Source organism: Patiria miniata, unplaced genomic scaffold, assembly GCF_015706575.1.
Source record: "Patiria miniata isolate m_02_andy unplaced genomic scaffold, ASM1570657v1 HiC_scaffold_4, whole genome shotgun sequence".
In the NCBI taxonomy this organism is placed as follows: Eukaryota; Metazoa; Echinodermata; class Asteroidea; order Valvatida; family Asterinidae; genus Patiria; species Patiria miniata.
In genome coordinates, this window is record NW_024037071.1 from 1,517,911 (window position 1) to 1,529,869 (window position 11,959).

An 11,959-nucleotide genomic window follows, 5' to 3' on the forward strand; every position below is an offset into this window, starting at 1 on the left:
CACAAGCTGCTGAGTTGAGTTGGGGTTCAGAATTGGAGATTGGGGGCACAAATGTTAGACTGGAGCTCAAGCGAGATTCTTTGGTGAGATAAGAAAACGTTGGAGTTCAAGGATTGGAGTACCAAGGGTATCTGTAGATTTTGGTGCTCAAGCAAGCTGCTTTGGTGAGTAATTGGAATGGGGTTGGAGATGAGGGGGGGGGGGTAGGGTTGAAAGGGAAGCCTGGAGATTGTGGAGCTCAAGCCAGCTGTCTTGGTAAGTTCAGAAGGGATTGGTGTACAGGATGGGGTACGTTTGAATCCCAGAGACATCGGAACTCAAATGAGCTGCCTTTAATAGTGAGTTCAGAACGGTTCTTAGGTAGAAGTATGGGATTCAAGGGGTATCCTGCATATTGTTGAACTCAAGGAAAAGCCAAGTTGTGTATTTTGAAGGGGGTCTACCCAATGTTCCCCAATACCTATGTTCCCCGAAATCCTAAGGATTAGGGTTAGGGTTAGGGTTATATGGTAAGGATTTCGGGGAATATCGGTATTGGGGAACATAGGTATGCACCCATTTTGAAGGGGTTAATGTATAGTGTACAGCTGTTTGTAGTCAAACTCTCTTTTGTCACCAATGTGTACGAATTCAGCAGAATTGATTCCACCCTTTGTCCTCAGGAGCAAGAACGCTTGGCCAAGGCCACACCGGACCACAGCCAGTCCAGGCTGCCCGTGCCCATCTCACGGCCGAGGTCGGCCAGCCTGACCCCCTTCAGCTTGGACGAGGACCCCGGCATGAGAAGCCGCTCCGGCTCACTGGATACCTCCATCTTGTCTCCGCTGGTTCTCTCAGATTGCGAGGATGGATTTGAAGAGGTAAAGGAAGGAGAGGGGTGGGGGTGGGGGGGTTCACCACCATATATTGTGCACAAGGGTAGATTTCCATTGTTGTTCACACTTTTTATCCCCGTGGCTGTAAGCCAGAGGGGGATATTCCTTCTGTGTGTAAGGCCCAAAAAAAAAAGTCTCCGGTTTCTGGTATGCGCGCGCGTCGCCGTGGCCATGCGCGTCGGCAAAATGAAAAACAAAAATTTTCAATGAAAGATGATGTCTCAAAATCGCCACACTCACTGCTTTGACTGGAATCCTGCTGCTGCACAATTTTAACGTGTTTTTAGATTGGCTTATGGTCGAGAATAAGCTTTATTTGGCCTCTCTGGACTCCCATATATTTGCACTAAGTTTAGTCGGACACCATTTGCAGTCATCAGCCGACATTTGAAGCAAAAAAATCAGGTAAAAAAAAAAAAATGCCGCGTCGCCGCACCACTTTTTGGGCAAGCTCCATACCAGAAACCGGAGACTTTTTTGGGGGGGCCTTAGTCGTTAGTGTGTCTGTGTGTTAATTTTTTTGGTTAATAGGTTAAATATTGTCAGCATGATATCTTGAGAAATAATTTACTTAGGAACTTCAAATTTGGTTTGTCGGTTGTTCTTGGAAGTCTTAAGAAGCCTATCGCTTTTTGGCTGACAGGTCAAAGGTCAAGGTCACTAATGCTAAAACAATAGAATTCTTGTCAGCACAATAACTTGAGAAATACTTTACTTAGAAACTTGACATTTTGTTTCACGTGCAGTATTTTTTTAAGTCTCTTACGCTATGGAATTAATTGCCGTAATCAGAAAAAGTTAAAATAATGGCCTATGATGATGCCTCATATGTTCGTTTATCACCTTGAGAAGGCATCATTTTGAGACGACGTATTAATAATAATAATAATAATAGTGGATATTTATAAAGCGCACGTATCCACCAGGACTGGTGCTCAAGGTGCTACATCATTATTACCCCTGCTCATTGGGCACATGAAACATTCCAAATACCATCTCAACTCCCTGGGGAGTATACAGCTCGATGCAGCCTGTTAGGCGCAAGGAAGCTAATTCAATCACAATAGCCATCTCTGCCCTCACAGGTACCCATTTACTCCTGGGTGGAGAGAAGCAATGAGTGACAAAGTGCCTTGCCCCAGGGCACACGCACCATGACCCCGCCAGGACTCGAACCCACAACCTGCAGCTTTACTCGCAGCCCACGAATCAGTACCCTTAACCACGAGGCCACAGTATTAGCTTGCTGTGTGCAAAGAGTTAAATAAAACGTTTATGTAGTTGCCTCGTCTCTTCCTCCTGAATGGCAGGACTTCAGCGAAGACCAGCTCTCTGCACGGCAGCAGGGCGATGACTCTAAGATGAGAGAGGGTAAGCAGCCCACACCGGGACAGCGCATCAAGAAGCTACTCAAACAGGTGAGAAGCACAGAGACTATGTCCCCTAACTTGTCTTTCCAGCATGGGGGGGGGGGGGTTACCAGACTAATGGAAATGGAGGGTAACTGACAAGGTAGCTTGGAACTGGTGGGGAGGGTGGGTATAATAATGTGAAATGCCTTGGTACTTTGTTAAAAAGCACATTAGGCCCCAAAAAAGTCTCCGGTTTCTGGTATGCGCGCGCGTCGCCGTAGCCATGCGTGTCAGCAAAATAAAAAAGGTTTATTTTCAATGTAAGATGATGTCTCAAAACCGCCAAACTCACTGGTTTGACTGGAATCCTGCTGTTGCACAATTTTAGCGTGTTTTTAGATGGGGTTACGATCGAGTATAAGCTTTATGTGGCCTCTCTGGACTCCCATATATTTTGCACTCAATGTATTCTGGCACCATTTGCAGTCGTCAGCCGACATTTGAAGAAGAAAAAAAGCCGCGTCGCCGCACCACTTTGGGGCAAGCTCCATATCAGAAACCGGAGACTTTCTTTTTTTGGCCTTAGTAGTCATTATTATTATTATTTTGGATGGCATGGGTGGCCTGTGCGTAAAGTGCTCGCCTCTCACCAAGGTGACCACGGTTCGAATCCTGGCCGCGGATCGCATGTGAGTAGAGTTGTGCGTTGGTTCTCTCCTGTGCCACAAGGGTTTTTCTCCGGGCCCTCCGGTTTTCCTCCCTACGGAAAAATCAAACACTTTCGATCTCAGGCTGTGCTCCGTGGTCATATATGGGTCGATGTGGCTGGCAGCCATAGGCGCCTTTACGTGCCAGCGGCCCGACCACGTTGTAGCCACGTCCTTCGCAATTCAGCATACCAGCTGCGAGTAAGGATGATTAGCCTCCCAAATTATAAAATTATAATTTTATTATTATAATTATTATTACTTTTGCTATTATTGTAAAATTCCTTCCATAACAATGAGTTTACCATGTGCCCAACCAAATCCCTAGAGAGTTAAGTTTTTCTCCCAGAATATCTGATCCTTTGTTGATACATTTTTCCTTTTAAACTTTTTCATTTAAATGCAGAACAAAGAGCTAGAGGAGAAATGCAGCAAGCTGGAGTGGAGCTTGCAGGACAGCAAAGATCAGAACGAACTCTTGGAATTCAGAATTCTGGAACTGGAAGAGCAAGATGCAGTGACCCCGGTCCCAAGCCCCTCCTCAGCGTCAGAGGAGGAAAACAAACAGGTGCTTATGATTTTCTTGTAAAAAAAAATTTTCTGATAAGTTTCAGGAAATGATTGTGTGTAGATGCCACTTTTTTTGGGGGGGGGGGGGTTGGATGATGTGATAAATAAGGTTTGGGCAATTCCAAACATTTTGGAAATCGATTCCGATTCCATATGGGCTCCGTGCGCCTACCAAAGAGGGGGCCCTTTTACCTAGCAACAACGTCACTTGGGCGGGACATTTTGCTGGTTGACGCGAACCCTCCACAGACTCAATTCAAGAAATAACGGATGATTTTGGAGGATTGAGGCTGAATCCAGTTTTTTCTTGGTGGCAATTGGAGGATTTTGCAGGATTGAGGTGGCATCCTAGCCAGAGGGCCTAGGGGGTTAGGTTAAGGTGGGGGGGGGGAGTCCTTTCTCCCCACCCCCCAGTATCCACCACCAAATTCGCACCCTTCCCCTGGACTTTTTCAGAAACACCCCGAAGTAGAATGAGTCGTCAGAACTCGACACATTTTCAGTGTCCCATGTGAACATGAGTCAAGTAACAAAGTTATCTTGACGTAATTGCGTTTGACTGTTTGGTATTTTGCCGTCGAAGTTCATTTTCTTATCGTAGTTGGTACTAAGGCCCACGGTGTCATTTTAAATATAAGGGTGTGCTCATAAATGTGGCAGGGATTTCCGGCCTGACTGTGCACTGTTGGTGCGTAGCTAACCGACCAAGTTTAGCTGGAAATTACTTTATAACCTTGGCCGAGTTGTTAGGAAAATTGAAGTTGTATATAGGCAAGGAAGGTTTACACAACATGTTGCCTTTAACCCTAACCATCCCAAATCCTCCAAAATCCTTTTTGCAAATTGGAGGAATTTGCAGGATTGAGGTTACATGGCAAAAGTGCGTTGCAGATTTCGGAGGACGCACTGTGTCAAGGTCTTGGGCCGGACCGTGTGTTGTTTATGCTCAGCCGTGCATAAATTCAGTCCTTGATTATACTTGAAATCCTCCGCACTGCTCCAGGATGTCACTGCCTCTGCCTCAGCCTATTGACAGTCATAGCCGCAGGATTTTGCAGGATTCAGGCAGTGGTTACCTCTTAACGGACCACATTCAAGAAATAATGGAGGAATTTTGCAGGATGAGGCTATATGTTATTTTTCCATGAGGCCAATTGGAGGATTTTGCAGGATTGAGGCTACATCCTAGCAAAAGGTCTAGGGAGTCGTACCCAACACTGCCTTGTGTTCAAGTTGAACGTTTCTCACACACAAAAACGAGACATCTTGTATTTTGATTAAAGACATATAGGATCATTTGCATTTACATGTATTCCAAAAGCAACCTCCCGAATTATTATCAAAAAACTTATTTGGATTGCAGATCGTACTGGTACTAAACACCAAGTGAAATTATTCTGTTTGGCTTGCTGTCATTTAGAAACAAAATCAAGATGTTCGATGTTCAATGGTGATTTCCAACGATCAGTCAGTTTACTGATTAACCCTCCTCTTGCTTAAGAGGTCACCAATGGTCAAAATTTTCTTTCTCACCTCCTGGCCTACTGTGTACAAACCAATGGGGGTCTTGACCAATATTGACCCAAGTAATAAATCGTGTTTCATGATTGAAAGATTGTGCATGGTTTTTCACTGTTTTCTCAACAAAAAAAACCACCTATCTGAAACTTTTACTAATTTTTTTTAGTTCGTATTCCCAGTGTCAAAGCTTGTTCAGCAATGTGTGTTACTAGCCCCAAATGTAACATTCGCCATTTCATTATTCTCTGCCAAAATCTTGCTCGTGTCACTATCAAATAAATTTTCTATTTCAGAGAGTCAAGTCACTGGAAGGCCACCTCCTGGAAAAGGAATCCCTACTACAGTCCTTACAACAAGAGGTTGATTCCCAGAGGGAACATGTACGGCAGATGGAAGAGGTCAAGGAACAGGTAATGTATTTTTTTATCATTTGAATCTCAGGAGTTTCAGTATGGACAAGTTAATGGAAGCCATGTTCTGTTGTTACATTTTTATGCACCTACCCAAAATGTATTTGAAAACTTGAAGCAAGCATTCACAATCATCAATTTTTGCTTATTATATTCTTGCCGCTGCTATAGAAATGACAGGTAATTTTCTGTTTTTCAGTTTATTCCAGTGTTTGTGAATTGATTGCACTTTGGTTATTTGGGGTGGACTTTCTTTATGAACTTCTATTTGAAGGGATGCCAATTTATCTGATATTTTCTTGAACCCCCTTGTCGTCCATTCTTGGCTCATGTGAACTCCCACCTTGGTCATGTGACCTCCCACTTTGGTCATGTGACCTCCCACTTTGATCATGTGACCTCCCACTTTGGTCATGTGACCTCCCACTTTGGTCATGTGACCGTCCCCCATGTTCCCCTTATATTCTGGATCAGAGTTAGAGTTGTATTTTCATGGAAATACCGGGTACATTGGTAGTGGGACTAACTTCTTCCCCCCTCCCCTAGCCTGGCACATGTCTTATTGACTTGAACTCTTCTTCGTAGTGATATCCAGTTATTCCAACCCTGTGGATTTCCCCCTCAGAAAATTCCTGGGTGTGGTATTCAACATTATTTGTGTGACCTGCCATAGCATAACGAGGAATAACCCCCACCTTTGACTTTTCACGCTGTGTACATCATGCTATTTCTGTAGCTTAATTTATTCCAAAGATAAAACACAGGAACTTCAACAGTGTTCTGCTAAGTTTTGCTAACCTCATTTCGAGAAAAAAAAAACACAACTTTGAAAACAAAAAGACACGCATTGCGCCGCCAATGGCAGTGAAAAACGTTCTTCAGTTTTTCCTCTTGTGTGGGTATTTTTCTCAACAAAAATGCATGGTATGAATCTTTGATATCTTGACTACTCAAAAATACAAAGCAATCAATATCAATTTCGACATGAATTTTCTAGCATATCCGACTTCAGGCGACGATTACTCAAAACAAGGTTTTGGGGGACATTCCTCATTTTGCCTTAGTAGGCCACATTTGTCTGTTTAAGTATTGCATAATCGTGTTGGTGGTGGGAGGAGAGAGAAATCGGTACAGTTTTAAAAAGAGGACCTACATGTACATGACTATTTTCGGGCTCCTTCACCTCAACGGAAAAAGTAAAACTTTCTTCCAATGGGAAAAATGCCCCTCCACTTCCTGAAAGCGATAAATTTCCCTCCACCTCCCCCATCCCCCTCCACTTCCAAGGAAAGAGAGATAAAAATGAAAGCACCCAAACCCTTTCTTTTCAATTTAAAAGTATCTAACATCATCCTAAAGTTGTATGTACAATGGAAAAGTTGAACAGCATCATATGTATATAGCATAAGTTAGTGTCAGGTGGTGTCCTCCCTATTTAAATCACTGTGTGCTGTAGTATAAATAAATCTGAAATAGATTTATACTTAAAACAGACTACCGGTATTGTCTAACTTTTCTGGTGCCCTATAGTAAAAGAACCGGACTTATTTGCGGATAGTTTCTTAGTAGCTTAAACATGAGGTATTCACCACTGCACTGCATGGCTTGTTTGATTTGCTGCACATTAATATTGGTCTGCCTGTTTTCCCTGATGTACATGTGTGATTGTTTTATTTCTTACAAAATACTAATTTAGTTTTTCCTTTGTTTTGGTAATTTGTTGAGTTTTTATTTCGAATTTTTTTGTTTTTTACTTCAACTCCCAAAAATTTGTCCTTAAATTTTGTTTATGACTATTGTCTTGGGTAAAGGTTTTTGTTGGCTTTTCTTTTTAATTGGATATATTACCAGTTTCTGCTATAATTATAAAACAATAGGATTGATACCTTAGTAAATCTACATGTACTTCACATTAAGAGTCTCATTCAAAAACTGATCTCAAAACCAGATTCTGCGTATGACTTGAAACATCTAGCTTTTCTTCTTGAAATTCGTTTGCTTCTGTTTTTAGAATTGACAATATAATTAAAGTCTGTGTATTCTCTTTTTAAATAGTTTGCAGTTGGTTGTTATATGGCTTTTATAATTTTTTTTTGTATTTTGTTGGAATTTGATGTATTAATGTCCAGTTTTGCTAACCGATAACACCTGCTGATTGGTTCCCAGGAGCTTATTAATATGCACAGGTCACAAAAGCTGGCCAATGAGGGTGATCCTGCCTTACAGCATCAGCTGCAATTGGCTAAAATGGTAAACTAAACATGATTTATGTGCACCCTCAACTTCTCCACGTTCCATTCCACTCTTCTTGAAGTAGTATTCTTCGACTTCTTTCTAAGTTCTATAATGATTCTTTGCTGCATAAAATCCATGACTTCTGTACCCCATCCTGCTAAAAAGTCACAAAATACTCAAAAACAATTTAACATTTGTAATATTTTTAGGTCAGAATGAGATGCTCATGTATTTTGTACTTGGGGTCTTGGAATGAAAAAAAAATTAAGCAAAATACAGGGTGAGTAAAAAAAAAAAAACCCAAATGTTGGGACCATTGTTTTAGTGAAGTTCTGCATGAAGCACTTTCAAAATCTAGGATATGAAAGCCCAGTTCATAAGTTCAAATCACTCATGTATTTTTGACGTTACGGAATTTTAAACACAACCGCCGTTTTAAAGTTCTGTCCACGGATCACAAAAAAGGTGTGGGTTCTTTCAGTAAAACGAAAACAATTCACACACACATCGTTATGTGATTTATTCTTGAGTTGCTGAAAGAACACTAAACTTTTTTTGTGATCCGTGGACAGAACCTTAAAATGGTCGTTGTGTTTAAAATTATGTAACTTGAAAGGTACATGAGTGATTTGAATGATTCTTGTACTAAAAGAAAGCTTATGAATTGGGCTTTCATGTCCTAGATTTTGAAAGTGGTACATGCAGAACTTCAATAAAACAATAGTCCCGACATTTGGGTGTCGTTTTTTTTTTTACTCACCCTGTATTGAAGTACAGTGGTTTCTTTACCTATAAAATGATCATCCGCGTTGTACAACCTCATTTAATCTGAGCAAAGATGTGGGCAGAATACCCCCAGCAAATGGCACATAATTTTTGCCTGAAGTTCTAATTTGCCACACAGAGGTACAAAACAAAATGAATCCACTTCATCAGAGACAACATTTATATGCTGCTTTCTTTTTTCATGTCTGTGTAGCTAATGAGATCATTTTTTGTTACTTCTGACCATAAAAATCTTCTTTGTAAGCGTGTTTTATCTTTCATGTAAATTTCTATCTAGGATTTTCTTATATCATTTGTTTGTTTTTCTTTTGGTTAGGCCCTAATGCTTTTATCATTTTTGCATTATTTTTTTTTTTACTGTATTTCATGATTTTTAGTTTAAAACGTTTACAATTTTCAGAATATTTTCCCAAAACTTCAAATATTGACATCCATACTAGAAATAGGCCTTGCTATTTTTTTATAAATTTTATAACTGAGTAAATAACATGAAAATAAATAATATGTTAATGTTAGTGTTTTGATGCCATTGAGACAGCCGTAAGCCAAGATATTTAAAATGTCATTCAAGTACTCCCATGTAATTGTAATAAACAAAAAATAAATATCTGGAATTAGAAAACTGATTTGAACATACAAATGACAAAGTGGCTTTTCCCCACTCACTGAAATAGCACGATCACTGATCCGTTCAAATCAATGGAGAGTTCAGCTGCAGTTACTACGGTAACAGACCCCCCACTGTGTAATCAATTACTTTTTATGGCTGTCACGTTTTCGTTCAGTGTTAAACCTGTCGACAGAAAAATTAATTAAACTGCTCAGTGCAATTTCTTTCTTACTGGATTAACCTGAAACATACAAATCTAAAAAATTAAAACAGCCTGAAGATTTCGATCTTAAACAAGATCTGCTTCAGCGGCAAAATGACCAACTTGTAAACAAATTGAAATGTACGTGAAATAAACTGCAAAAACGAGCACAAAAGCTCAAATTTTGAGTTAAATTTTAACAGAAAAGTTCTATCTTTTGGTGAATCTGTATAGGTTATCAGAGTATCACTAGTTTTGAGTTACACATTTCTGATCTGATTAAACATTTACTTTGAAAGATAATTAACCCATTTCGGCAAACTAGTATCAAGTTTTGACCCAGAAATAGAGTGCAAAATACACAAGTGCATCCCAGAAATGGTTGTAGCGGATGACTGATTTTGAAAGAAAACATGTCTGTTCAGTACCAATCAATTACTTTCAAGTTTAATATTAATCAAAAGTCTTATCATTTGACCATTGTCAAAAGTCATCTTACAATACCAAAGATGTTGATGAAAATCACCAGTGCTCTGATGAGGTCACAACGTTGTTATTCAAATGTGGAATTTTGGGGGCATAACAGACCCCCATCCATACACAATGGGCACCCACCACCTACCCCCTACCCCATTCATCAGTACTTGGTGATCATTGATTAGGATTATGTACTCTTCAGAGAAGTATTGATCCGAAGTACAAATAGCCTTCATAAGCAAATAGTAAACGGTGGCTAGTAGTATGCCATATAGTGAAGTGCTTACAAGGTAACTGCCAACTTTGTGTTTGGTGGGCGACAGGTTCCGTGGATTCTATTTCAATTGTGGAATTCTGACCCATTGACCGTGTTTACATTTTTTTGTGAGTTGTTGAGGGGAGGTATGTTTGAACTTTGGGGTGTAGGATCATAATAGTGTTTTATGAGAGGTTCCGTACTGTAGTCCCTTGGCACAGTTGTACATGTATTTAGGTGTCGGACATTACAGCTTTGTGAAGTTCTGGGAAATAGGTGCTGGCTTTATAGTTGGTAAGTGTAAGGATCATTATCGTAGCTATTGATGATTGAGAACTTTGTTTTACTTTGGTCAGTTTGGTGTACAATACATCATTTATTGACCATGAAGCATTGGAATTTTTGGTTATGCACTTGTAGTTCTATGGGCATACGGTAGTGCCTGATGCATATTATAGTTGACTTTTGAAGTCCTATGCAAAATGTTAGGTTTTGGCACTATACAAATATAGTTTTCTTCTTGCAGTTTTTGAATGTGTTACAGTTTACTGTCATATATTGGAGTGTTCTGAATGAGTGTTCATACTATCCTATGTACATGTTCCTCTTCATATTACATGTACATGGAGTTTGTGTTTGTCTTTTTTGGCCGCAAACTACCTTCATAAAAACATATTCATTCATTCACCTACATGAAACTCAGATGTTTTTCTCCCTACTCATTTATATTGTCATGATTGTATATTCACACATACATCTAGCTAGCACATTTGTTTATGGTGTAAATCGAGGATTTTTTATTGTTCCTCTTCCCTTTTCCTTTGTTTATACTCTAACTATTTTGCAACAGCTCTCATTGGTTTTGTACACGTTTTCTAATCGAGGTCGTCCTCGATTTGGTTCCTGTCCTCGATTCACCGATGATGTTGCACGTGTGTGTCCTCGATTTACACCATAAACAAACGCCAATCTTTGTGTAAAATACATACATGTACATGTTTTGTGTTTAGTTGCTGTAGAAAATTAAGGCATGTCAACTAAAAGAATCCCATGTTTTTCCCCCCGGTAGAATTCAACTCGTCTTTCTTATATCTTTCCAGAAATTTTAATAAAAATTTTTTTGGATGGAGGGGGCAATTATCATGCATTGATATGTGCACATAACCTCATTAAACATGTACAATGTATGTTGCAGCATGGATGTCATATACAATATACAAATCCTAGTGATTGCAGGAAAGGAAAATCACACTTTTTGAAACTCAAATAATTTTAATGGTTTTGACACGCTGTCAGTTTTGGCTGTATGTTTATCTGTTTTCCTGTTTCATCAAAAGCATCTAGACTTGTAAATTGCATTTCCGTTTAAAAAAAAAGTCAGGATGCCGTCCAGTTTTAAGTATACATTGTCGTACTGCCTGCAGACTCACCTGTGAACACTACTTATGCAAAGTACTATCAACAGGTTGGGCGATAATTAAGCACTGCAGATATAGTGTTGTACTGTAACTTCCATTATGAGTTGGAACATCAACCAGTTAACATGGATAAAAAGCATTTTAGCTCCAAAATTTGTATGAGGTGCGTATTAAATAAAGGCTCCTCTCATGAATTATTGCAGTCAGCTCGATATATCCTATTTCTGTCCCCAAACCAGAGAGTCTCGGACTTGGAGCGGACCGAGGCTCACCTTCACTCCCGCATCCAGGAGCTGGAGGACCAGCTGGCCCAGCTACAAGAGGACATCCACCTGGGACTGGCCGAGAGGAACAGGGAGCGGACGGACCTGGAGGCAGAGATCACGTCTTGGAGAGAGAACTCCAAGGAGCTGACCGGGGAGAGAGATGAGATTCTTGAGAGACTGAGGGATCTGGAAGTTCAACAAGAAACCTTGCTGTGAGTTACATCTTCAAAAATAGATACTTCAGTTCAGACTTTTTTTTGCATTTGGGGATGTA

The 11,959-nt window shown here is 40.2% G+C and overlaps 1 protein-coding gene across 2 annotated transcripts in view; it reads left to right on the plus strand.

The window, feature by feature from the left end:
• LOC119740163 overlaps positions 1-11,959 on the plus strand; it is a 56,610-nt gene that overhangs the window by 18,057 nt on the left and 26,594 nt on the right. The window contains exons 7-12 of one of the 2 annotated variants that reach the window (XM_038215373.1): positions 663-860; positions 2,186-2,293; positions 3,341-3,502; positions 5,319-5,435; positions 7,602-7,685; positions 11,659-11,897. In XM_038215373.1, coding sequence (XP_038071301.1) covers positions 663-860; positions 2,186-2,293; positions 3,341-3,502; positions 5,319-5,435; positions 7,602-7,685; positions 11,659-11,897 — 908 coding nt within the window. Of the gene's footprint in view, positions 1-662; positions 861-2,185; positions 2,294-3,340; positions 3,503-5,318; positions 5,436-7,579; positions 7,686-11,658; positions 11,898-11,959 lie in introns of those variants that run through there. The other variant, XM_038215372.1, reaches the window with a different exon arrangement.